Raw genomic sequence first — 27,839 nt, forward strand, 5'->3', positions numbered from 1 at the left:
GGGACATGATATCAAGTAAGAGTACTGAAAAGCAGGGAAGATGCTTTTCAAAGGACAGGATTCCCTGCCACATTCTCTGTTTTTCTAAATACCAGTAGACGCTCTGGCTAGGAGAAACCAATGTCTAGAATTAACCACAGAACCCAGAGTGCAAAGGTGAAGGCAGTGCTCAGGCTGCTGATTCCTCCCTTTTTATCAAAAGGCATAACATGCAGCACACACCTCAATGCAACTCCACCGTTTCAAAATCCCACAGAGTGTTTTTACAAGCTCATTGTACTGACGCTTCTTAAAAAAATACCAGCTTTCAATTAAAAATAAAAAACATGCAGCACTAAGGCCCAGGCCTCTCTCCAAAATTGCTATTAAGGAAACAAATAGTAAAGAGAAGATGTTTATAGGTCTCTGAGGCACACAAAACAGAGGCTTTTTAAGGCTAAACTGTAAAGAGTCATAATTCCTGGTAACAATCCAGTTTACTGCTCTACAGTTCTTTTAGCATAACACAAATGCTGAGCTGGCAGCAATGATATAAAAAAGATCTTCTGAACTGTTTAGCTTCAGGCTGCCCCTATATGAAGGGGAGGAAAAACCTTCATGTCTTCCCACTTCGATGGATGGTTTCTTTGTGGCCTACAGTGATTTGCTTTTCAGGTTCCCACAAAACAAGAGCTCCATGTCCCAGATTTTGAGATCATTTCTTCCACTTCTGCTTTGGAGTTTTCTTTTTAAATTTCTTCTCCGGTTTTGATCCTATTGTGATTGCTTCTGATTTTCTTTTCTTGTCACTGAGAAAAACATAACACAACAGTCACAAAAATGCTTGTGGATATTGTGCACTTTGGGCTAAAAAACATAATATAGCTTTGTTTTCTCCCATCTTCTGCAGGAAGATCACCAGGCAGGGGGTGTGAATTCACTTGGGGGTGGTGTGAAAAGTAGTAGTGAGGGAAGGAAAAACCACCTTCCATCCCTCTAGTAGGTAACCTCTGCTGGATTCCAAGTCATTTCAATAATCAGAATAAATCCTTCTGTTCATGGATGGGCAAGTCTAGATGCAACCTCTAGAAAGTGGTCTCTGATTTAAGCAAGTTTGACTATATTTGCTTGTTTACATAATTTATTCTGCTTATTGAGATGAGGAAGGAGCTATGCAGGGCACTAAGACCTTGACTTAAGGCTTGAGAGTCTAACCACTTAATAGATAGAAGGTCATAGATCTTCCCATGTGTTGAGATGCAAATCAGGCATTTTTCAAACACTTTCATTTCTTTAACAACAATATGGCCTAGAAACATTCTTTTCTAAATGCAACTGGAAAACATCTATTTCAGTATTCAATAGGCAATACTTATGGCATAGTGAAATACATAAAGCCCTAATATCATCTCTCCACAATAGAATGGGCAGGAAGAAAAAAACCACTTTAGAGAGAGCTCTGGTGGAGATAATTTTTTTATACCAAGTTACATTAACTTAGGAAAGTTGTCCATCCCTTCCTTTCCTTACAGCGTCCTGCGCATCCCCCCAGGCTTTGTGAAGGGACACCTAGGGGGTGGGAGCTTCTGAGTAATGCAGGACAATGCACAGGCAGGAGATAGCCTGGGAAGCTTTTCTCCCATGAGCTTCCTTAAGTTAACATTTATTGAGATTGAAAGTTAAATATTTTGGCTTCTGAAGATTTAGGAGTTCGTTTCATTTATTGAATTTATATACAGTGGTACCTCGTGTTAAGTACTTAATTCGTTCTGGAGGTCCGTTCTTAACCTGAAACTGTTCTTAACCTGAAGACCACTTTAGCTAATGGGGCCTCCTGCTGCTGCCATGCCGCTGCAGCATTATTTCTGTTCTCATCCTGAAGCAAAGTTCTTAACCCGAGGTACTATTTCTGGGTTAGCGGGGTCTGTAACCTGAAGCGTATGTAACCTGAAGTGTCTGTAACCCGAGGTACCACTGTACTGCCCTATACCCGGAGGTCTAATGCAGAGCCAAACAGATCTTCTCCAAAATAAAAAGATTCACAAAGGGAACTTGAGGACTGCCTTCTCCACTAAGAAGCTACTCTACTTGGCTCAAGCCATCTTCTAAGACCCTGCTCTATATTCCATCCCAGCACCCAATGCGACTGACTTTGTGAAACAGGGCACACTCAGTGGTGGCCCCAATATTGTGTAGCACCCATACAAGGGAGACTTTCTCCGATTCCTTCCTCTGGTTTGTTGGGAATGGAAGAGAATGTATTGAGATAGAAACTTTTCTCTTCTTCATTTAATCCTTCAGTTTCCCAGTATTGTCAACCCTTTGAGAAGCGTGCGTCACTACCTTTTGAGGCTGACAATAGAAGCATTCTGTCCTGCTTTGGTCAACACTTCATTCCATTCTTCATCATCTCCTCGGATAACATACCTAAGTGAGAAGAATTGTGTGGTTTTTTTAGATTTAAAATGGAGGACACTTGATCAAAAAATACTGGTTTATTTTGCAGCAATGCTAGTGATCATGCAGGCATTGGTTAACGACAAGAAAGAGCATGATCAGGTACATTCAGCTGAAAGAGTGTGTGCAAGTTGAAAGTAAAAAAAAATTAAAAATGGACATCTGAACCCTCCCTTCAAATGACTCAAATGCTGTCACCATCCAAACAACTACTAAAAACCTCCCATCTTTATTAGTATGGTCTAAGTTAAAATCAGCCCAGAGGAGGTGGCAGGCAGATAGGGCTGATGGGACCCAATCCTGCAACCCCTTCCTCTAACCATAGTTTGATACCTAAGTTAGCATTGCATCCACATGTTTTTGGGTGTTTTCTTAAAAACTTCAGCAGCCTTTGGAGAAGGGATGACAGAAATTAATTTTAGGATATTCAAACCCTGTTCGTAAGACTTTCGGAAACTGACAGCAATCTCATTAAAAAGCCACAAGAGTTACACCACAGCTGGAAGACAATAAAAATTCAGTTGTGTCTTCCTGGTGACCTTTTGGGAGGGGGAAAACATCTGGAGAATGCCTGTCCTGGTAAGGGCACCAGTGAGAAAATTCTGGAACTGCAGACCTGTGCCTCAGAAGACCACATGAGTTATGGCAAACCTATTTTGAGAGGCCTAAGTTCCCATCCACAAGTAAGACAAGATGGCTCCCTGTAGCCATCAACTTCCATAAAGAGGTTACAGGGCTTTGAGCATATTTCCCTGTAGCTTGTGGGGAAGTGACCAAGTGACGTTGGGAAAACAGCAAAAGCTCTTCTGAACTGCTTAAGACCCATCAGGCTAGCTTTATGGAGTCATTTGGTTCCTAAACAAAGCAATGTGATCCGTATTATCATGTCAACATCTGCCTTTGCCAACACAATGGATAGTATGAATGGGTGGCCATTTATACGTGAAACCAAAGCAAGACTATATTTTCCCCGTAGCATCCTTGGGCTATTAGACGACATGGTGAATTATCTTAGACCCCTTGATTCCTTTCCTGGAGACTGTGGATTTATTTACTGCAAATTACGAGGGCTTACTGTGAAAAGTCCAGATCTTTCAATTTCCCAACATCTTGCTTGTGTTTTTCCTGAAATTCTTTTGCTGCTTCTTCCTGCATTGAAAAAGCAATTTTTAAAAAAGGATGCTAAATAGGGTTATGAAAAAATATACAGTTCTGAAGCCAAACACACAACAAAAAAGGCTGACTAGCCATTGTATCTCTGCCCCACAATCCTAGATTTGTAACCTGATACCTTTGGCACCCAGGACAGACTTATCCCATCTGCAAATTCCACAATGGAACCTAATCTAAAAGCTGATCTAATGGCTACAACATCCAGCCCTTTCTTTGTTCTTCTGTATTTTTTATATTTCCCCCCATGTCCTCTCAACTGTGGCTTTGCATAACATATTGCCTGAGGAAGAGTTCCAGAGAACTTTAAAGCTTGCCATTATTGTGTGACATTTTGGGTAGTTCTAATGAAGGCATTGCCCAATGTGACATTTTGGGATTTTAAATGAAGCAGTGATAATTCCAAGGAAGATTGTCTCACCATAATATGATTAACACCAGGTATTGGTGTTATGCACCGCCAGTTATAAAAACCTGAGATGTGCAAGCTATTGGGCAAGCTTTCTTTAAAAGATAATACAGTACCTTGGAAGTTGAACGGAATCCGTTCTGGAAGTCCATTCGACTTCCAAAGCGTTCGAAAACCAAAGCGCGGCTTCTGATTGGTTGCAGGAAGTTCCTGAAGTCAATCCGAGGCTGCGGAAGCCCCGCCAGACATTTGGCTTCCGAAAGAACATTCGAAAACCAGAAGAGTCACTTCCAGGTTTTGATAGTTCAGGAGACAAAACGTTCGAGAACTAGGCTGTTCGAAAACTAAGGTACGACTGTAGCATAAACCACTTTATATTGTAAACTTTCTGTGATCTTTAGATTTAGAAATTTAATAAATAAAAGAAACAGTGCTTGCAAGACCAGACAAAAGTTCCCACTAGTTCACGGATGTGGAACTTGCAGTCCAACAAAACCTAGAGAATAGGTAGGCAAACTAAGGCCCAGGGGCTAGATCCAGCCCAACCGCCTTCTAAATCCGGCCCGCGGATGGTCTGGGAATCAGTGTGTTTTATATGAGTAGAATGTGTCATTTTATTTAATGCATCTCTGGGTTATTTTGTGGGGCATAGGAATTCATTCTTTTTTCTCCAAAATATAGTCCAGTCCTCCACAAGGTCTGAGGGACAGTGGACCAGCCCCCTTCTGAAAGTTTTCTGACCCCTGACCTAGGGGGCCACAGCTACCACCATCCCCAGCAGTCAAAAAGGCTATTTGACCTCAATGTCTAATATTCAGAGGTGACTGCTTTTGTAAATGGAGGTTTTGTTTAGCTATCAGGGCTCATAGCCATTGGCAAAATAATCATCCATAGAAGTGTGGATTAAAGAAATATTGCACTGGCATGAAGGGGTGGTGGTAGAAACCTCTACATACATAGCACTAGTATTTAGAATCTCAATATGAAAACACAAATTACCAAATCCTCATTTAAGGATTTCAGAGTTGGCTCCATTACAACGTCTTTGGTTACTGCCATCTGCTCTTCCACAGCCTTTTCCAGGATAGTGTTGAACAACTAGGAGGGAGAAATTACCATCAGGGTCACCACTCATGGTTAAGGATGAAATCCTTGATACATTTTATTGGCGGTAAAATTGGTTCCCTAGAAGTTACTAATGACCATCCATGCAATGGCCCCTTATATGGTAAAAATACAAGATTTTGCATAACCAACTGGCAAAATTAAATTCTGCTCTGCACCATATTCAAACAGTACGCAATGGTCAGTCAAGTGCAATTTTTCCCTGACATCACGCACACATCTTGAAATAATGAGTGAAATACTCAAGGGAGGGGAGGAGCTGCTTAACACATTCCCTTCCAACCATCAGTCCATTCAAAACCCTCTTCCACCATAGTGTTTTCTCACCTGGAGGAGGTGCCATTTTGAGTAGAAAACCAACAGGAATAGAAAGAGTTGAGCAGTCCCGTGTCTCCCCCCCCCCCCATCGGCACTTTGCTAAATCTTGGCTGCTTCTCATTTATTAAAAAAAAGAAAGCAAGGGAGATGTACACACAGCTGAGGATCATACAGAGTTTGAGCCTCAAAAACATTTACCCACATCTGAAGAACCAACCTAAGAGAGGCTATGATACAAGGGGGAGTTGTTCAAAGCAAAACATATTGAAGTTATTTTTATACAGTTAAGTTCCAACAGTGTTCCACCATACAGGTAATCCTCCCAAATGCAACACTCACAAAAACTACATTTACCTGAACCACCTTGCGGATAGACCTGTTGAAGAGGCCCATCAATTGGCCACTAGGCAGCTCTATCTCTTTCTCCAACTGATCCACAGATTTGTGCTGGAGACCAATCCCAAGAAGAAGAGCCTGGAAGAAAGGGAGTTTCCTGGTTTTGATTCAGCAGAAGGAAAAGTCTGGCCTTTGTCATTATGATTTTTGTCCAGTAATTTCCTTGTCTTTTCAAAAATTTAGGTGCACAAAACTCAAAGGGCCACATTACATTTTTTTTAGTCCAGGAAGATCACATCACATCAATGGTAGAGTAGCATTTTGCTACCATTTTAACTCCATACTCATTTTTAACGCATTCCTTGCCAATCCCCTTCTTCTCTCTTTGCGAAGTGAACCACCCAAAAACAAACTGCAAAGTCCCCTAGCAAACCACCACAGACCACATCTTCTCCACTATTAAGTGTGCTCTCTTTCCTCTGTCCACAAAGTACATCACTTATGCTCTCCTCAATATGCAACAACAAAGATCTGCACCCCTTTTGTTACTCCCCCATTTTTGTTTTATCACATGCAAGATCTGCACTATCAACCAATGCCAGATTTTCTCATTTTCTTCCCTTAGCCTTTCCTTTTCCTCTGTTTTGCTCCCGCAAAACTTGTCTACTGCCCCTTACCAAGTTCAGTGGCAACAAAACATATGGCATTCATTTGCTCCACTAATTTCACACACAGAGTCTCAGATGCAGGTAGGCTACAAAACATCACTGGCAAACTGCCAAAAATGGCATCAATTCCCAATGCCTGCATTACGTTCTGCATTCTTCCGCTGACTGTTGATGGCCTATATGAGCCACAAATGATCCCACAAATAGGTTAAAGAGGTCTTCAGATAAGGGGTGCTGCAATCAACCTGCATGAATTATCTTGAGCAAGTGCCTTAATTCAGTTACTGTTTGATTCAGAAGTTGGGCTCTAAATTAGGGTTCAAAGGCACCTGATGTAGTTCCAAGACAGTTGCTTTGTGGATCTTGTCCTGGTGAGTTTCAGGTTAAGTGGACAACTGGAAAACCCAAGCATGCCACTAAGTTCGGGGGGAAAGGTCAAGGTCACAAGTGTAGCAAAGATTTGGAGATTGCTAAATCACACACACACACACACACACACACACACACACACACACCCCTCAGTTCAGAGACTGGCCATCAAATGAGAGGACTTGCATTAACAAGACGCTAGCTAAACACATGATACTTACAGACTGAGTAGCAGAAAGGGTCATATCTCCAAGCTGGTTGAGAAAGTACATCTTAGAGATAGCTGGAATCATGTCCATAATCAAGTGATAGTCCACCATGTTCCTTGAGTACATCTCCAGCCTCTTCAGGTCGTAAGGGATAAAAACAGCTTCTAATTCTTTACGACTGATTGCTTAGCAAACCATGAATTAAATTTTGAGTGGAGTGGCAAGAAGGAAAAAAACAAGACAGAGATAAATTACACTTGCTATCTAGGTGTTAAGAAGAGGAAGCAGAGAAGCATTTGTAAGACGGGGATAGCCCATCTGATGTCTTCCGTAAAAGATTCCCTTTCTCAGCATGGAAATACAACAAGCTGTCCATCAAGGAAGAGACGGCTCTTGGACCAGAGAAAGCAGAGTACTGTGTATATTTATTGAATATCTTTTTTATTTTTTAATGCGATGCATGTATTTTTTCTGGGATTTGCTTTAGAACTCTTTAGTTCATGGGTAGACAAACTAAGGCCCGGGGGCCGGATCTGTTCCAATCACCTTCTAAATCCGGCCTATGGACGGTCCGGGAATCAGCGTGTTTTTACATGAGTAGAAAGTGTGCTTTTGTTTAAAATGCATCTCTGGGTTATTTGTGGGGCATAGGAATTCATTCTCCCCCCCCCCTGCTGAAAAAGTTTGCTGACCCCTGCTTTAGTTTCACAAAATGCCCTCCAGGGAGCTTTGCAGACATTTACTTACGGGGTTGAGGTGGCTGCTTGATATTCCTGTTTTGCAAAATGTTCAAAGCTAATGAAGGAGAGAAAGTGCTGAACTGATATGACAAAAGGGAGAGAAACCTCCTCCTGAAATCTGCAGGACGAATGGAAACAAAACCTCGTTTACTACTTCATGTACAACTGATCTAAAGGCTGATTAACAGTAATTGCTCTCTTGGCCAATAAAGTGAGATGAGCGCCACAACCCCAGAGTCAGCCACGACTGGACCTAATGGTCAGGGGTCCCTTTACCTTTATACCTTTTATTCAGAGGAACTCCACTCCCCACCCCATAGGAATGTGGCGGTAAATTTACCATCCAACCCTAAAATGGCAGCTCACTGAAACATCATTCCTACTAGTCACCTTTCCAGAAGGCACTTAGCCAGTTCTCCTGCTCACTCTCTTCCTCTTCATTCAAGGTCTTCAGCATGATACATGAATGCTCCCCAGTCAGATCGTTCTGGAAAACAAAGGTACTGCTTGTAGCTGCAACATTTTATGAGCTGTTGAGTCTTTTCAACAATAAACAGCAGCAAAAAAATAAACAAGTTTATCAGAAAACACACAAGATAGTCAACAGCAATAACTGCGGCGCATCACCATAGTCTCAGTGCAACCTGGATTCTGCTTTTACAAAAAGGTAGCTTGGGTAATTTAGAACCAAATTACTGTTCCATTTCAGATCACATCAGGTGAATGATGAGGTTCCAAACCGGAGTTATTTTCTGGCTCAGATTATCAAAGCTGGAGGAGAACCATAGGGTCACAATGCTTACTTCAGACTGGAGGTGAGCATTATAAGTTGCCCAGTTTGGTATAGTAGAAGACTATGGAATTCCAAACTTCAGGGACATTATTGGTGAAAAATGAAAACTTATTAACTATTATTTCACTGTGTATGTCTGATGACTACGAAGAACCAGTCACTGAAGAGATCAAAAGGAAACCATTTTAAAACCAAACACCTGATTTACGCAAACAAACCCCACCCTAGGCAAACCAATGCCACTCACTGGATTTATAGTAAGGCTGTCAACCAATTAAATAATGCCTAGCTGATTGTTCAATAAATATACACCAAACATTTTTGTATAGGATAAAGCTTAATAATAAAAAAACAATCACAGATAAGCTTAATAATCAAAAAACTATCACAGAAATAACAGAAATCACTGGGTTAAAGCTGACCAAAAGCCCAGAGGTAGAATTATTATCAATTTATGATGGGGTGGAAGATTCACAGACTATGAAGGACTTGCTCACAAATTTATAGACAGCTGTACTTGTACAGGGTGTTTGTGGAATCTGAACTGGAAAGGGGGTCAAACCATCGAAGGAGGTGTTGAAATTTTGGGAGGTTGAAAAGTTGCAATGGAATGGTCTCGGGGGTGGGGTGAACATTTTTATTCGTGTTTATTTATTATTATTACTTTGTCAAAATAAAAAAAAAAATCATAGAAAAGCTTTCACATTGCCGTAGCGATATAATCTTTGTTTTCCTTACAGGGATCATCAGAACCAAAAAACATTCCAGCACTATTAGGGTCTTGGGCAATGAAATGAAACTTACAGGAGTCTGCCTAAGATAAACTGGTACAAATCCAGCTCGTTTCCAAAACCTGGTAGAAGAGAGAAACAAAAACTTACTCATAGCCTGTCAAGAGAATGCTGATCGTATACTGATGGTCTATAAAACACAAAATAACTGCACAATATGGCTCAATATTTATGCTTAGGGCTGAGCCAAAGCTACATATGATTCCCTCAGGCATTTGTAACCAAAAGATAATAATAAATAATAATAATAATAATAATAATAATAATAATAATAATAATAATAATAATAATAATTTATTATTTATACCCCGCCCATCTGGCTGGGCCTCCCCAGCCACTCTGGGCTGCTTCCAAAAGAATATTAAAATACTATAATACATCAAACATTAAAAGCTTCCCGAAACAGGGCTGTCTTCAGCTGTCTTCTAAAAGCCTGGTAGTTGTTGTTCTCTTTGACATCTGGTGGGAGGGTGTTCCACAGGGAAGGCGCCACTACCGAGAAGGCCCTCTGCCTGGTTCCCTGTAACTTGGCTTCTTGCAGTGAGGGAACTGCCAGAAGGCCCTCGGTGCTGGACCTCAGTGGCCGGGTAGAACGATGGGGGATGGCAAGCCTTCCCTCTTTTTCCACCACTCCTTGCAACCATCTCCATTTATTTCTTCTTTCCCTTGGCCTCACTCTTAGTTGCTCTCACTGACACTATCGAATGTGATGCAGTCCATGGCCCTGTGACCTCGCCACATTTCTTGTGATTAATTTAGGAAGGAAGCAGCAACAAAAAGAAGGCGAAAGGGAAAATGGCACTGGAGCAGCAGTGGCCAGTGCCACTGTAAAAGCGAAATATTTGGATAATCTGTGGGTGCAATTCAATATTGTGCCATTCAGTGCAAGAATTTCTACTTGACAGAAATAATTATCTCCCCTTTGCTCCCCCACCCCCACCCCATCGCTTGCTGTTCTGGCCCTCCAGAGCAGATTTGGGTGAGGTGCGGGGGGCACATGGGGAGTGAAGGGGGGAACCCTTGCTCTCGCACCGGTTAGATCAAATCAACCCCCCCAAAATTGCCATGAAAATAAGTTGTTTTGATCTGTGCACTGGAGAATATTTCAGCACAGTCCTAGGTATAGTATCCAGGTGTATGGAAGAAGCTAACTGAAGTAACCAGAAACTGCACATTGATGCAGAAAAATGTTCTTGTACTGCTCCCTTCATGTCAATAGGACTTGGAACCCTAGAATTATAGAGTTGGAAGGGACCCCAAGAATCGTCTAAGTCCAACTCCCTGCAATTCAGGAATCGCAGCTAAAGAACCCCTGAGAGACATGTTCTGCTGTGCGCAAATTTTACCAGATGGTACCTTGAACAACCCAAAACAGGCAAAGCACCCCAAGGTTAGAAAATGCACTAGGTCTGAACCACTAAGATTTCATGCTTGGCAAAATACACCGATACCCGACTTCAGTATAGTTGTTAAGAACATAAGAAAAGCCTTGTTGGATCGGGTCAAAGGCTCATCCGGCACCCTCTTCTCCTAGTAGCCAGCTGTATGGGATACCCCTAAGGAGGTATCCCACTTGTGATCGCCAGCAACTGGTACCCAGAGCTGTACTGCCTCCAACAGCGAAAACAGAAAACAGCCCATTGTGGCCAGAAGCCATTGATGGAATCCTGTGTATACCTGGTATCATAATGGCACTGGCATCTCTTAACCTCTCCCAGCAGAGGATAATTTTGGAATCCATGGTTTGAATGCAGCTTTGCAAATTAGCAATTAGAGTCTCCACAGCATGGGAAGACAGAGCATGAAAGGAATCTGCCTAGAGATAAGGAGACCCAGCAATAACCCGGTGATTAGCTGAGGTCCCTTATGACCTATAACACTGGTGTGAGTGAGTGTTAGTGTGGTGTGGTTAGTGCTGAGGAGGTGCTGAGAGTGAAGAAGTCGTGTTGTAAATAGTAACTTGTAGATAGACTTGTATGTTTGCTGCAGTAAATAATAAAACAACAAGAATCAAGTTACTAGTGATCTGTTTGGTTCCTGCTCTTCATCCTGCCTGGGCAATCTCAAGAGTTGCTCAACAATCGCTGCAGTACTCTGCTATACTCTGCTAAGCTGTGCAACAGGCGAAAGCACTTCAAAGGTTCAGACCGCTTTCAAAGTTTCAACAGATGCAAATGCATCCAAATGCTTACTTGAGCAGCCTCGGTGTCAAACCGTAAGACACACCAAGATAGTCCAGATTCTCAGCTTGCCTCTCGCTCAGTTTGAGAAGCAGAGGCGGCAAATCCTTCCGAGGCATCACAGCTTCTTCTAATAAACTGACCGCCTAAAACAAAACAAAACAAAAACCCAGCAGATCACTTAGCAAGCGGATGAGTGGCCAAAAACATTTGCCTGTTCAGTGGAAAGCAGTCCGAAGAGGTATAAACATAATGAAATCCCCATGTGGACCTCTGAAAAGCAAATCTCAGCAGAAGCCTTTGTAGAATGTCACAGAATCATAGAGTTGGAAGGGACCCCAAGGGTCATCTAGTCCAACCCCCCCTGCAATGCAGGAATCTTTTGCCCAAGGTAGGGCACCCACCCACAAGCCACAACCTTGAGATTATGAGTCTCATGCTCTACTGGCTGAGCTAGCCTTCCTACCTCACTGCTCACGGTAGCAATTTCTCTTGGCTTCTGAGTCACTTTTTCTTCCAAACAAGGAAACTTGCCTTCATAGTACATCTGTAGCAAACGCAGAGCTCGGCTGCCATAACCCATCTGGGAAGAAAAGGGTTTTGAAAGAAAGGATGCACATTTGAGAAAGAGAAAACTCTTACAACCTGGCTCCTTCAGGAAGCTCAGCATCTGAGACGTCAAGCATCAAGCCCATTTCACGTTGGGATGAAGAACACGTGGCCCCTTCAGATGTTCATAGACTACAACTTCCATCATCCCTGACCATTGGGCCATGCTGGCAGGGGCTGGAGTCTAACACCATCTGGAGGACCACAGGTTTCTCATCCCTGATTTACATGACCAGGTCAGCATCACTCTGCAACCACAGATGATTATTAGTTATAAAAAGTTGCCAACACACACAGACACCAGAATACACATTTCATACATATTGTTTTTTCATTAAATTTATATCCTGCCCAAAGAAGCCAGGGCAGTGGGAGATATAAGGCCCAAACTAATGGGTCTTAAGTAAGCAGTTTACTTTTTTAAAAAACCCTGTTTTTGATACAATCTAGGTTTCTGAGGCAGGAAAAGAATAAGATCCCCAAAAATGGTATTTGCAGGATTTCTTTCAAATGCTAGCAACAGAAGAATAAATTACATTACCCCTTGATAATCAGGATGGACTGCAATGCGAACAACTCTCCCACCAGACAGACTACCAAAGTCAGGATCTTGGAACTAGAAATAAAAATTTAGAAGAAATGAAGCAATCATCAAATGGAATTGAAGAATAAGAATACAGGAAAGTGCAAAACACCTGAGATGCAACTGAGAAGCTGATCAGTTACCTGCTCTGAGACGCTCCATGGAATGAGATCTCCCGATGCTTTCTTCCCCCTAGACAGACTGTTCATAATAGACTGACGGGCGATCTCTCCCTCCAAACATACCTGCCAAAAGTGGGGAGAATAAAGGAGACATGGAACTTAGTGCTAGACTAAAGCACAGTACTCAACAGACTAGGGCAATTTAATCCATAAATGTTAAAAAAATGAAATAAATAGGGGTTGTCTTATACATGGGGGAGAAATACAGTAATTTTCCCTAGGAGTCAATGATGAAAAGGTTAGCTCTCTGATGTAGGATTTGCAGCCTTTATCAGATACCCGATTTTCCACAGCTTGCTTTCTGGGCAAATTAATCAGAGCTCTTTATACACAAAAGGCTTCGGGTTGGATCCAGTCTAAGCTCTGAGTGCAATATAAACACTCATCCTGATGTTGATGAGAGAGCTTAGGAGGGTGTGCAGTTGCCCCTCTGCTGCTCTCTGCTGCCCATGAAGAGGAGTGCGGCTGGTTGGGAGACTCCACCAGGGCAGAGACCCAACACTTCACCCTGGGGGACAGGAAGGTACCGCCGGCAATTCTTCAACCAGAGCTAGCCGTCAGAAAGCACCCCAATGGGGTGTTTGGGACGGGACCATCAAACTCTTTGAGTCCCAAAGGGATCCAATTCTTTTCTCTCTCAGCTGCACCAGCTTGCAGGTGGCACAACAAAAAGGAAACTGCTCCTCCCCTCCCCCGACACAATACTGCCCTAGCCAACACAAGCAGCAGGGCTTGTGACGCAGCTGTCAATCTGGCCCTCCACTCTGCCCTACTGGTCCCTGGCTGGGGGTTAGGATTGCTCTGTTAGTTCTGTTTACAGCAAGTCCCATTGATTTCAATAGCGAAGCCAATTTAGCCTACACCCAGCCCTCTGTGCCCTCTCTTACCTGAACGACAGCAAGCACTTCTGGCAAAGAATTCTGGGTAGGTGCAACAGGTGGCAGGAGGCAGAAGAGGTGATGGGCAGGAGCATCTGAAAGCATCTGGAGGTCATTGGGAGTGTTCTGGAAAGACAACCGTTGGGTCACAGAATTAGCTCTCCAAACACACACAAACAATTGTATTTGTTTCTCATCTGATGAGCAACTATTTCACTGCGTCTGATTTATCTGCACTGTGGGTTTTTGGAGGGTTTTTTGCACAGAGAACTCTCTTTGAAGCAATGAAGACCATCGGCATCAAACTGATTTTTTAAAATGCCAAGCTATATAGGGTCATTTTGATACAGCAAAGTGAATATAGTATATAAGAGTGTATATAATAATAGATTTTATTTTCTTCCATCCAAATGCAAATACTGATCTTGCTCCAACCAGCAGGAGCTTCTCAAGTGGCATTCAGCTGAGGGATCACTCCTGTTGGCAGGGCAGCGGGGGTGACTTTTGCCATGTCTCTCCTTACGCCAGCCCCCAACACTCCCGTATCTCACTGTTGTGAAGGGTTGCGAGTCTGCCCAGAACAGTGACAGAGGTGGCCCGAAGGAAAGAGGGGAACTGAAGGAATCAGAAAGAAAAAGAACCACAAGGAAAAGCACTTATGATTTTTGTCCAACCACAGCTCAGCAAGGAAGGTCAAAGGTCCCCCAATCTCCAGCCGAAGCTGGCAACAGGAACAGTGCCACCAACCTTGTAGTGAGAAGCCACGTACAGCGCCATCAGCCTTTGAAGAAAAGTCTCTGATGCTCGGTGATAGCAGAAGAGGGTGTCCCTGTTCACGTAGTATCTGAGTGCCATGGGTTAAGGGCCATCTCACCTGTGGCTCACTCTAGGAAGGACCTGGGAAGGGAGTACAGTGGTGCCCCCCAAGACGAAATTAATTCGTTCCACAAGTTTTGTCGTCTAGCGAATTTTTCGTCTTGCGAATCACGAAATCCCATAGGAATGCATTGAAAATCAATTAATGCGTTCCTATGGTCAAAAAAAGTCCAAACAAAGCCAAATTTGGTACAACAACAGTTTATTAACTGCTCTTTAAAGTCACACATACTGTAAAGAGCAGTTCAAAAATTGAAGGGAAAATAAATTAACTTTATAAACAAAACATGTCTTTGTTTTTAGACAAAGGAAACAAAGTCGCGAGACGTTTTCGTCTTGCGAAGCAAGCCCATAGGTGAAATTCGTCTTGCGAGGCAAATCGAAAACGGAAAAACCTTTCGTCTAGCGAGTTTTTTGTCTTGCGAGGCATTCGTCTTGCGAGGTACCACTGTAATTTGCTGGGAACAGAATGCAGCAGGAGGAGAGAGAGGCAAGCTGAAAGGTTTGCCCTGGTGGAAAGAGCAACAGAGCCTGATACTGAATTCCTGTCAATTTTCCATCTCCCTTACTCCCTGTGGGACTGCTAAAGGCCACACACGGCATGAGAATAAGCTCCAGCAGCAAGGATACAGGTCACAGGTTTCGGGCAGCGGGCAGCCAGATATAATCCTTGTGATGTTGAGGCAATCCAAACACAGCAAGTCGTTCAGCCACTTTTCGACTGGATCTCCCGGGGCATACCTAATGGATTCCTGGAGGGAAACTTCATGCAGGGAGCGAGCTGGAGAGAGAGAAAGAAGCAAAAGGGCAAAAGTGAAAAATTTAAGTCCACGGCCAATTCATATCCATAAAAAAACCAAAACAAAGGAGATAGGGAAGAACAAAACTCTTACACCCCAGTGTTTCCTAAACTGGTGCCTTCCATTTGGAGGGCAACAGATTGGGGAAAGCTGCCTTGTCCAAAGAATTATTTCTATTTCTATACATTTTACACTACTTAATGAAATAAAAACCGCTAAGTGGTTTATGTTTACATAAAAAACAACACACAGAGAACAATATTCAATCAAATTTCCTAATACCTAAAACGTGATATAAACACAGAACTGTATGTCACAAAGAAAACTGAGCAGTGTACGAAACAAATTTAAAAATTAAGGGTTCAGTCCAGAAATTAACCACCCTCGGCTCCAAAAGCCCCAAATGGGAAGTGTTTTCACATTAAACTCCCAAGAATGCGTCAGCAAGTTGTGTCCTCCTCACAAGCCCTGAAAGCCCTCTTAACGCTGCCCAATAACAGCTTCTCACACTGCCGCACTGTCGGCCCTCCATGTTAGGTAGATGATGCTTGGAACCTACTGTTTGGTCCACTGCCTGGAGACAAAACAAATACGCAGCCTATTAGGAAAAGCTGGTCCACAACCCAGGCACTAAAAATGAACTAAAAGCCAAGAAGTCGTCTTGGGTTTTCTCAATTCAGCACTTTCAGGTCCAAGACACCTAATGGTGACAGCAGCTCAAAGCTCTTGCATTCATTTCCTGCAGTTCTGGGGGGGGGATTTCTCCTGCGTCAAGAGCCACTCTTTGGCACATATCTGAGAAACGTAGATGCTGTGCTTCCGCAGTGCAGATTTCCCATTATGCAGCCTGGGGTTTCTCAACTCAACTATACCTGAGGACAGTTTCAGCGTTGTCGTCGCCTTGTTCTCTGCTGTCATACTGGCCTGTGCTTGTGCACTCTGTTGCCGTAACTGCTGGATCAGCTTCAGGGAGAGGGAACGGCCAGTACCCTCATACCTATTAAGAAGAAACAGACAAAGCAGTCGAGTGAAAAGAGAGACACACAAAACAAGTAAAGCTTTTGATTCCTGTAGTATCAAGGGAATACTTCCATGTGCCATGACAGATTAGTGACCAAAGAAATAGCATTAGTTATCATCAGGTGTTAAGCTACAGCGCAATACATTTTGGGGGAAATAATTCACGTATTCAGCAGGCAAGTAGGAGAAACTAGGGGATGGGAAATCAAGCGATGGGAAACCTGCGTGTGAATCAGAAAGCTACTTTTCCCAGAGTGCTTTTATAATCAATCACAGGGAACCCTGGGAATTTTAGCAGGGGTGGGGGGGATAGGGATTGCCTAACAATTTCCAGCAGCACTTTTAACAAACTACAGCTCTCAGAATTCTTTGGGGAAAGCCAAGACTGTTTAAAGGGGTGTCATGGTGCTTTAAGTGTATGGTGTGGGAGCAGCCCTGCCAAGAGTCACAGAAACCCTTAGAGCAGATTTAAGGCAAGTGAGCTAGAATGAAGAACTTACCCATTGATTGTAGAAGCCATGAAGACCAGGTAAGGGCCTAACAGGTTTTTCACCAGTGGGAGTGGGATAGCAGCAGCTTCATCAATCACCACCAGCTCAGCTTGCCCCAGTTTCACAGCATCAGCAGGGTGGATATACTTGCCAAGAAATGAGAAAAAAATAATTATTATAATTATTATTATTACATTAATACTACTACTATTTCTAAGTAAATGACCATTCTCTCCTGAGCGTTCAACCAATCAGAAAGGAATCCACAACAAATATAAATTATTTCTTTAACTCACACTTAGCTCCAGAACTGCCCTCCAGAATTCTGGAATTGGCCTCCACAGTCACTTACAGACACACTGTTAAGACCATACTCATGGAAGACAATCTTACTTGGCTACAAGTGAGCACCAAAGAAGACTTAGCTCCATTTGAAGATAAATCACCTTGTTTTCCTTAAGATTTTTGATGTTGTTTATTAATGCAATATAATTCCACAGAGAAGGAAAAAGATTTAAAGGGGGGACTTTGAGCTAACAGAAACAGACAACGCCTTTAGAATATGGGTACAGTCTAATTGTGAGGAAGTATAAGCAGATGTTCTAAACAACGGATGAAAGACCTCAAAATTAAACTTACATCACCTGGACACCAGAGCTAGCATACTTAAGAGGAAAAGAGGGAGGGAGAGGCAGAAAGAGAGCCCAGTGTATGTGCAAGGACTAAACATCCCAGGTACAGATCTTGCCTGTGCTGCAAAACTAACCAAGTGGCTTCAGGAAAGTGTAGCATAGTGTATCTATGTTGTACATTATTTCCTGCACCCTACTGTTCTTCATGGGATGTGGGTGGCGCTGTGGGTTAAACCAGAGCCTAAGACTTGCTGATCAGAAGGTTGGCGGTTCGAATCCCCGCAACGGGGTGAGCTTCTGTTGCTCGGTCCCTGCTCCTGCCAACCTAGCAGTTCGAAAGCACCTCAAAGTGCAAGTAGATACCGTATTTTTTGCCCTATAAGACGCACTTTTTCCCCTCCAAAAATGAAGGGGAAATGTGTGTGCGTCTTATGGGGCGAATGCAGGCCTTCGCTGAAGCCTGGAGAGCGAGAGGGGTCCGTGCGCATCGACCCCTCTCGCTCTCCAGGCTTCAGGAAGCTATCCCAAGTCTTGGAAGCCCGGAGGGATGTCCCGCGGGCTCGCAAGGCTTGTGGGCAGCAGCCTGCAGCCCCACAAGCTCGGGGGATAGGGGGATGGCGGAGCGCCGCCATCCCGCTATTCCCCGACCTGATCTGGAGGCTGGCGGGGGGGGGAGAAGCAAACCTGCTTCTCCCCCCCCCCCCGCCAGCCCCACAAGCTCGCGGGATAGCGGGCCAAGCTGTCCCTGAAGGCAGAAGAGGGAGACGGAGCGCTCCGTCTCCCTCTTCTAGCTTGGGATGGTTGCGCAAACCTGGGGGGGGGGAATAAAAATTTTTCCCTTGATTTCCCCCCCAAAAAACTAGGTGCGTCCTATGGGCCGGTGCGTCCTATAGGGCGAAAAATACGGTAAATAGGTACTGCCCCAGCGGGAAGTTAAACTGCATTTCCGTGTGCTGCTCTGGTTTGCCAGAAGTGGCTTAGTCATGCTGGCCACATGACCCGGAAGCTGTACACCGGCTCCCTCGGCCAATAAAGCGAGATGAGCGCCGCAACCCCAGAGTCGGTCACGACTGGACCTAATGGTCAGGGGTCCCTTTACCTTTACCTTACTGTTCTTCACATAGATAAGCAAGTATTTTAGCACCAAGGACCACAGTGGAAATTGTGGCCAAAGAAAAATAAAAAAGATTGTGCCCTTCATCCTGGACCATCAGGTCACATGCAAAATTGAGTGTGAGTAGGTGTAGTGTAGTGGTTAAGAGAGTTGTTCTTGGACCTGAGAGACCAGGGCTCAAATCCCCCCACAGCCATGAAGCTCACCTTTGGCCAGTCACTGCCTCTCAGACTAACTTACCTCACAAGGTTGCTGTGGGGATTAAATGAGGGAGAGAGCAGCCTTCTGGAGGCCACAGGCCAGTGCTGGGCAGAGCTATTAATGGACATTTTCCTTGTTTCTATACTTCCCTATCCAGGCAAGCAATAGGCTTTATCAGAGCTCAGGGACACATTTCAGCTAAGCAAATACACTAAGCACAGTGCAAAGCAGGGGCAGTGAGGAGTGGGGCTGGAGGAGAATTCCAAGGGCCAGAAAGAGGGGTCCAAGCACCACATTCAAACCCTAGGCCCGAGGGCCTGGCATTGGGTGCAGCACAATATATTATGTCTTCTGAAAACACAGAGCTGAAGACTCGCTTTGGTAAACCAGTCTGATTAGGAGTTAAGCAACCTTGTCTAGCTTTTGCAAAGAAGTTATAGCATTTGAAGAGTGCCAGGAACAAGTAATTGTGTCTACACATGCCTGAAGGAAAACCGAAGAAAGCTTCTATCAAAGATAAATCTACCTGGATAGTCTGCCTATGCTCTTTGAACACATTCACTCTGACGACTGCTTTGCTAAATTCAGGGTTGAGAGACTGAATGATCTCATAATCCAAGTGTTCCTGAAAACGACAGACATAAACCACATTAGGAACACCAAAGAAAATAAAACCTAGCTTGTACAAAAAAAACCCAACCCTTCAGAGCTAGTTTGGTTGCAAAGGTCATCTGAAGCTATAATTATCTAAAATTGTTCCACATATTTGGTAACCCCATGCTTTGTAAAAAAAAACAAAAAACCCCACAAAAACATTATTCCACCAGGCTCTTAGGGCGTAAGAATTTTCCCTCTACCCACTGATGGTTCTGCTGTTGTTTTATTCCATTGGTTGCATAATTTGACATTTTCAGTATGGCTTTGACTGTTATTATTGCAATTTGTATTGTCAGCCACGCTTGCAACCCATTGGAAGGAAGGGCAGGATATAAGCCTATGGGAAATAAATACAAAAATAAGGAACTGAATCTAGAAAAAACATGACCAGAACACCACTAATGGAACAGGTTTCTTGTATTTCCATTGCCACTGCAGAAATCTGCACAGCCTAAAAGCAGCTCATGAGAGTCAGAGAACTTTCTGGAATTGTGTGGGTTATACACAGGTGGTTGTAAGGGGCAAGGGGAAGAAATTCAGGAGGATAACCGTGTGCAATGTACACAGAGGCACTCTGTGGAACCAGTCAATATCTGCTTATATTACCTGATACTGCAGAGCATCAAAGCCTTTAAATACAAATTCAAACAGGGTGTGAAGGTTATCTGGGCTGGGAGATGTGACAAAAATGTTGGAATAGCTGCAAAAAAAAAGAAAGAAAAAGAAAAACATGACAGAAATGAACTTTACAATCTTTTATTATTATTGAAACAGTAATATAAATAATTCGGCATGTTGCAAAAGCGGCAAAATAATTTATCAGCTTTTTAAAAGAAATATTGTTATAACATGACCCAGCGTTTGGAGAAACTGGAACTGAAGATGGTTTAAAGCAGACTTTACAAGAGAATATAAAAACCTGATGTAAGAAAAATGCTCCCCTATTGCATGCACATGTGCTACAGAAGAAAGTACTGAAGTACTCCTATAGTAGTCTTTGGTCATGTTTTCACTGGAGTGGTAAATCTGTTTCTGTACTGTGGCACTTCAGAGCTACAGCAAATTTTGAACAAGTAATGAGCTACATTTTCAGCTATTTCCAGACTCAAAAGAGAATGTGGATTTAACATCACCTGGAGCCTCTTGAAGGAAGAACAAGTTACAAATTTTTACATCAGTTATTTTGCAGTGTTTTTTAAATTGCTGCCTCTGGGCTGAGAGTGCAGCATATTTGAAATCATTTCTGATTTCAGCCTTAACTAAGTAAATCGTTGGTTTGACACTAATTCTATAGCTAAATGTGGCAAAAGTGAGCATATGGACCATTTTGATTTTTATTTATGGCTCATAACTTGGCAGCAGGGGGCAATTACCTATGTATATTCATTATTACTGAATCAGTTCTTTTCAGACTTATGTGGAGAGTCCAGTTCTCCAAAAATACCTTCAGGTTTTACCTTTTAAACACCCACCCACCCTTAAAACACCCCAGAGCAACTTACCCAAAAGCCACTGCTCCAGCTATGGCCAACCCCAAGGCAGCTGATTTACCACGACCTCGGGCGGCTGTTAAAGCCACAGTGCTTCTCAGCGTCTTCTCAGAAATGGCTTCAATGAACTTCAAAACAGCTTTGGCCTAGCAACAGGGAAGAATATTAGAATAGTTTGGCCAGAAAAGCAAGACCACAAAACTAGAGAGCTGCAAGCAATAGCATATGCTAGTAAGATTTCAAGTCCATTCATTTATTCATTCAGTAAGATTTCTTACACATCCTTATAGTTATAAAAAAGAGCAGACAAGTAAAAATAATTCCAAATGGAAGCTGCATAGAATGGGTTAAACAAAAATGGAAATTGGTCCAATAAAGTAGCTTAACTATCTAAGGGTCTTTGGCATACAGAAACTGAATAATGACGGTGCAAAACGTACTTCTGTATTAATATCAGACACCAATTTCATGCATAAAAACCCCATCTGCTGAGAGCAGGAGGAGATTCTCCAGCAGCTGGCAATATCTTTCATCCCCCTCATATCCTGGCTCCTCTCACCATCCTGAGCTTCACCAAGCTTCATGAACAGGACACATGGGGGTGAGGGGCTCAAATAACTGCATCACCTGATTCCTGTTTCAATGTAATACTTGCCTGATCCAGGGTTTTACAACCATCCACAAGCACTCCTACAGGCTGGGTATCCTGGAGGTTCTCCTTTAGTTCCTTCAGCTCCATGTCCTGAGGACTCAGACTTTCCTCCTGTGAGCAAGAGAAGTGTCACCTAAATCAGAAAGGACTGCTGCCTTGAATGCAAAGAGACACCACGATCCGCAAGTAGCTCGCCTGCACAGATTTGTTTTGATGGGAAAATGAGCATCCTACTGCTCATTAACCAAACATGGTGGATTGTCTTTGAGGGATACAACTCAGAGCACCTGCAAGTGTGCAAAATTAGCTGCATAGGAGCAATCCTGACTTTGAATATATATGAAGTGACGAAGGCAAGAGGGTTGCGGGGGGACGACCCTCCAACACTTCACTCCTTTTCCAAGGCCTGTTTGTTATTGTTATTAGGACCTGCTGCTCCAAGCACAACTCCAAAAACTTTATTTGTACTTCTGGAAATACAGCTTTTAAGCCCTGTGCCTTTGGAGCAAGAAGAAACAGAGGGCTCTCCTGTCGGAAAACAAGAAGAAGCAAAATAGAACCTTCCGCCAAGTCCTAGAAATCATGCATTTATTTTACCAAGCACCTAAAAGAAGTTGAAAAGGCAAGTCCTGTTATTGCAAACTAAACATCCGGAAATCTGAAGTTATAATCTGAATTATATGAATTTAAACTACTTACCTGAGACCGGGGTGGAATAGCAGCAATGTCTGCTACATGGGTAGAGATCGGGAGGATGTTAAGCTGATCGTCAACCACCATGCAGGTTTTGCAAGAGGCCAAAGAAAGAATGAACCTGTGCGATGAGACAGAGGACACAGCACCATTGTCGCTGTTGTACTTGACTGGTTCTCCGCCTGCAAAATGATTCCTCGAGCTACAGCTCATGTACGTGGATAGATAAGGTGATCCAAGAATAGTGTTTCTGGATGGCACATCAAGCCAGATAGCACAGACTGCTTCTGTATAGTAGCTCCCTTCAGCATTAATACAGCGCTAACACACAGACCCTGCCAACTTCACAGCAAAGCTTAGGGAAGAGTTAGCCTTGGGACTCAAAGCCACATTTCCAACATGCAACAATACACTTTGTTCAACAGCATTTCACTGCACAGGTGAGTTTCCAAAAAACAAATGTGGGGGTTGGCAGAGCATTTGTTGGGAAATTTCAAAGTGAATCTACATAGCAGAAATCATAGACGTCCCAACATTTTGCTATTGTAAATTAGACTTTGTTTATTTTAGTCTGAGCACAGCCACCCTACACAACAGGTGTGGGGGAACCTGTGGCCCTCCATGTATTATTGGACCACAGCTCCCATGTTCACTGGCCTTGCTGACAAGGACTGATGGGAATTGGAGTCCAAAGGTATCTAGTGAGCCAGGAGTTCCTCACTCTTGCTGTGCATTTCCCTACTAGTCAAGATTGTACACAGCTTCATGAATGATCTCATGGACACAGGGTAATAATAATGAATGCAATTCGGGTGGGGAGAATTCACATTTAAAGTTATAAACATGCACTTAGAATCATGCAGACTTCTGAAACAATGAGCCAAATCTAAGCAACAGGGCTAGAGCTTCTAAGATTCACCACCCCATTATGCTTAAATTGAACATACTATTCCTTAAAACTTCCACTAGAGGGCAACAAGTACTTGGGCCAGCATGGAATCCCTTCTAACCCAAGGCTCAACAAACACACTTTTCCCTTCCAAGGATTGCTAATATTTGTGCTCAAAATAGTTTGGCAGCCTACCTTTCATTGAATCGGCCGACCACATCCTGATGTGCTTCTGTCCGGTAGCGAGAGTGTACATCCTGGGGAGAAGAAATGTTGTTTGTACGAAGCCTGAAAAAAGCCTTGAACCTGACAACTTCAACAAAGCACAGGCACAGAACAGCCAAGTATTACTGTCTTGTTAGACTGTGCTCCTTTCCAATGCCCACATTTTACTGACTGCTCTTTAAAAGGCTCTCAAGTTTACCTCTCTAATTCCTCAGCAAAGGCCCAAGTAGAGATGGACACTGGCCCTCATTAGCACATAGCCCTCAGCCAGACCAGTCTATGACTTAGGGTGCATGAGCAAGTGTGCTGCCTGCAATCGTGTGACTGAGTAGACCAGCCTACTTTTCTGCCAGGATGCTTGCGCTTCCAGCACCTGCATGTCTAGAAATTCTGCATCTAAAGCTTTCCCCATAACTGCATCTCCACACCGAGAAAAACTCCATGTGCTTGCCGCTTTCTTAGCAGCTAAGTGCAGAAATAAACAAACAGCTTTCATGACTCTGATACGCATGTTCAGAAAGGACACTCATTGCATTCAATATGTGGTATGTTTCACCACATATTTCTCAGCACTACAAAACAGGTTGCAGCACTGAAAAGCTCCTTTTAAGCTGGCATTATCTCAAGGCCCTAGTCCAGCAGTACATTTCAAATGGAACACTGTACTACTTTCCCATGCAGCCCAGCACTGTCTGCTCTGATTGGCAGTGCCTCTCTGGCCCCTCAATATTTCCAGTTACATGCAACCTCATCTGTTTCTAACTGGAGGTGCTAGGAATCGAACGAGGGACCTGCCGTATGCAACGCATGGGTCCTACCACTGAGCCATGGTCCCGAATAGGAGAGCAGGCCAATTTTCTGTTAAGTGCAGATAGAAACATCTCAGGAGGCATACATACCATGGTCATGGTGTAGAGCTGCTTCAGGGAGTTCATTGTTCTCAGAAGAATCGCCACGATGCCGCCGCCTTCCACGGTTTCAACTGTACGAGCCAGCAAATTGGGTGTCAAAGCTTCAAAGTCCTGGAAAAGATTGTGCCGGAAATTGATGCACCGTCTTCAGTAATGTGCCGGCAAAAAATGTGCAGTGCCAAGAATGGACGTGCTAGATGGAACTGTAAACTTGGGAAGGGGCCTTACAGCGGTCAGGCCACTGATCTATTTTGCTCAATACTGTCAAGAGTGACTGGCAGCAACCCTTCAGGATTTCAGACACGGGTCTCTCCGAGCCCTGCTTAGGGATGCCAGAGACTGAACCCAGGACTTTTGAGATGCAAAGCACACACTCTTCCACTGTGATACTTAGCCTCTCCCAACCCTTGAGTACTTTGAACCGATGCAGGCTTGAATGCCTTCTTCTCCCCGCAGGACAATGTACCCTTAAAAGCCTTTGCAGATTTGTGTGCTTTTTTTTTTTTTAGGGGGATGGTGGAATAATTGAGTTGTAATACAGAAGGAAACAGAATGTTCCTTAAGTTTATCTACTGGGAGTTGCTTATCAAAAGGCATGACCGGTATGGACTTTCATTATTCTTGTACAAATGGAGTCAGGCAACAATCTGCAACATGATGGTCCAGTTTAGATGGATCATATCTTAATAAGCAGAGATAGAAGCAAGACTTTTGCTCATACATGCGGTCCCTTCTCCCTTGTGGTGTATCTGAATCAAGGTCTGCAATTAATCAGAGTTTCTTTATGGATAGTGCAGATGAAGCCTAGAGTTAAGGAGCAAGTAAACTGCCCAAATAACTTGAAGAAAATGACTCTCCTGTATTGAACACCTTCCTACCTGGAGGACGCACATGCCGAACGTATTTCCAAGAATTTTGTGTGTCTCGTTGTAGTAACAGTACCGAATGTTTGTGGCTGCTATGAACAACTCAAACGGGTCATCTTGTTTCAGATCTAACATTCCAGTTTTAATCTTCTTCTGCAACTGCCTCATTCTTTTTTTACGGTGGCTGGAGGGAAGATACAGAAAATTAAATTTGAAGTCCTCACTGAGGAAATTATCACATACTCAAATATGCAGTTCTGTGTGTGTTAACTCAGAATAAAGTCCCACCAGGTTCAAGGATTAAATACTTTAGAGCCTCACCACATAGTTGCAATTTAAAAAAAGAAAAGAAAAAAAAGTCATACAAACGTTTTTACCTGCTGAAGCCCAGCTCTTTCTTATAACACCATAATACTGATGGTCTAGCCTTTACAGCTGCTTTAGACAACATATGATGAAGTATGACTACCTGTAAGGCAATAAAACCTATCATTACCTCCAAACAAAGACAGCACTGAAATAAAGCACCTGGAAAGCAAACAGGAAGATTTTAGAAATACTGTACAATTAGATTTATGCTTTGCCTATGCTTCTGAGAGAAGTGCCAGAACTTTCACATATAATCTTGTGCTACAAAACAATGGGGTATGGAAAAATAAAAATGACACTCATGACAGAGACTTAAAAAAAAGAGAAACCTTAACTGAAAAGACAGATACTGTATGGAATTCAATGCAGCACTAGGTGGGGAATGTGTGCAAGAAACAAGGTCTGATCACACAACAAGACTTTTGTGCTTGAGAATGTTGCTGCGATAAGTTTCATGCTCTATAGCTTATAGTTTGAATGCATTTATTTATTAATTTGCTGAGAGAACACTAGTTATGGGGATGGAATATAAACTGTCATCAGTAAAATACTCCCAGATCCTTCATTGGGTGAACTACATACATGGAAGTACAACCCCAAGACATTTTTCCTAAGTGAACCAGCAACATACAGATAGATTTCCACAGACAGCAATGATTTTAGCTTCTCCTTCTCTACAGACCCTCAGCAGAGGGGACGCTCTTGGTAGTCCCTCGGTTCAGGAGGTATGTGACCCAGGAGATGGAATTATCTGTGGCAGCCCCTAAGTTATAGAACTCCCTTCCCACAGAAGTGCATCCAAAATCTTCACTATATGCTGAAGAAGGCACAGCTCTTTGCCCTGGCCTTTGACACTTGGGAGATAAATGCAATTAGTTTTGCACTGGTTTTAATGTTGTATTTTTAAATTACCCCTGGAGCTTGGGGGTGAAGGGTGGGTATCAAAACAACAACAATGGAAATCGCAGCAGATACCTTCTCTGCAGAAATGGGTCACAGTGTAAAAAGTCCCTGGAAAATGACCATGTTACTCAAGGGTAGGGAACCAGTGGCCCTCCTGATGTTGCTGAACTCCAGCTCCCATAGCCCCAACCAGCATGGCCAAAGGTTAGGGATGACAGGAGTTGTAATCCAACAACTTTTGAAGGGCTGCAGGTTCCCCATCCCCAATTTAGATTTATGATGAGCAATCCCAAGCTGAATGAAGCAACCACATGTGGCCACTGCTTTTATTTTAACTGCTTGCACAAATCTCCCAAATAAGAAGCCAGCACTTTCCACAAGTGCATTAACAGCACCCGGATGAAGGTTATATACATTAGAGAAAAGAAGTCACGGGCTGCACTTCACCTGATCTTTGCTACGATCCCCTACGACAACAAAAAGTGTCCTGTGCCGTGCAGCTACTCCATTCTCGATCAGTATCCGGATGCGATTGTCCACTTTCTTGCGCTGCATTCTCAGCTAGAGAATCTGTAAAGTTTTTAAGAGATATTGTAGCGATTCAGTGCAGGGTGGCTTCAGTTTTCACGGAGACAGCAGTCTGGGGGTGGGGGTGGGGGAATAGCAAATACCATCCATCCCAAGATTGCATTTTTCATCCTAAGCATAAGAACACCAATCCTCCAGCACCTCTGACACGTCTCCCCACCTCAACTCGTCTCCCTGACCCCTAAACTAAAAACCCTCAATGTTGTAACCTTTTCTCACAGAGGAGTTTCCCCACCAGCTGCTCATTCCGATTGCCCAGCCAATTATTATTATCATTATGATTACTGCCCTTTTCGCGACCGTCTTGCTGCTCTTAACAATACCTTGGGTACACAAAATTGGAATCGACACGTGCAAACAAAGAAGATGCCTCCAAACCCAGCCGCGGACTCGGAGACTGTTCCCTTGCTTTTTCTGCTTCCTTCCTTCCAGAAACCAGTTCTGTAAGCCAAGAGGACCCTGGTGCCTTTAAACTCTGGGGCCAGCTTCCCACGTGCAAGGGGGAGGGGGCCCACATGGGCTGCGCAGCAGAGAGGAAGGACCCGGGCTGCTGACTCAGGCACAGCCTGCAAGGATGCCCTTCCGGAAAGAGGCGGCGCTGGGGCCGCCAGGCGCAACACGGCCGGCAAGGGCTTTACGCCGAGCCGAGGCCTATAAAGGATTCTA

The 27,839-nt window shown here is 43.5% G+C and overlaps 1 protein-coding gene across 1 annotated transcript; it reads right to left on the reverse strand.

Annotated features, from left to right (window-relative positions):
- Window positions 1–27,804, reverse strand: NAT10 (N-acetyltransferase 10). Its single transcript, XM_082224370.1, has 29 exons — window positions 27,497–27,804; window positions 27,033–27,155; window positions 25,691–25,782; window positions 25,326–25,497; window positions 24,436–24,558; window positions 23,507–23,568; window positions 22,429–22,543; window positions 21,733–21,840; window positions 21,090–21,223; window positions 20,194–20,287; window positions 19,457–19,555; window positions 16,993–17,129; window positions 16,345–16,469; window positions 15,303–15,453; window positions 14,544–14,640; window positions 13,806–13,922; window positions 12,880–12,981; window positions 12,695–12,769; window positions 12,011–12,127; window positions 11,557–11,690; window positions 9,378–9,426; window positions 8,171–8,267; window positions 7,788–7,898; window positions 7,053–7,225; window positions 5,813–5,932; window positions 5,015–5,113; window positions 3,512–3,585; window positions 2,323–2,406; window positions 1–788 (listed from the first exon to the last, which is right to left on the reverse strand). The coding sequence occupies exons 2-29, from the start codon at window positions 27,138–27,140 to the stop codon at window positions 695–697; spliced, it is 3,063 nt and encodes a 1,020-aa protein (XP_082080496.1). The 5' UTR covers window positions 27,141–27,155; window positions 27,497–27,804; the 3' UTR covers window positions 1–694.
- Window positions 27,805–27,839: the final 35 nt, after the last annotated feature.

The sequence above is a fragment of the Podarcis vaucheri genome (assembly GCF_965113315.1).
Source record: "Podarcis vaucheri genome assembly, chromosome: 1".
Taxonomy (NCBI): Eukaryota; Metazoa; Chordata; class Lepidosauria; order Squamata; family Lacertidae; genus Podarcis; species Podarcis vaucheri.

What these genes read in the sequence shown, in the direction of transcription:
- NAT10 (XM_082224370.1), bottom strand. Translation starts at nt 27,140, where the DNA reads ATGCAGCGCAAGAAAGTGGACAATCGCATCCGGATACTGATCGAGAAT. An exon ending in CTATTCCACCCCGGTCTCAG is followed by an intron (nt 21,841 to 22,428) that starts GTAAGTAGTTTA and finishes TCTTGCTCACAG; the next exon opens with GAGGAAAGTCTGAGTCCTCA. An exon ending in TTGACACCGAGGCTGCTCAA is followed by an intron (nt 9,427 to 11,556) that starts GTAAGCATTTGG and finishes CTCTTCTACCAG; the next exon opens with GTTTTGGAAACGAGCTGGAT.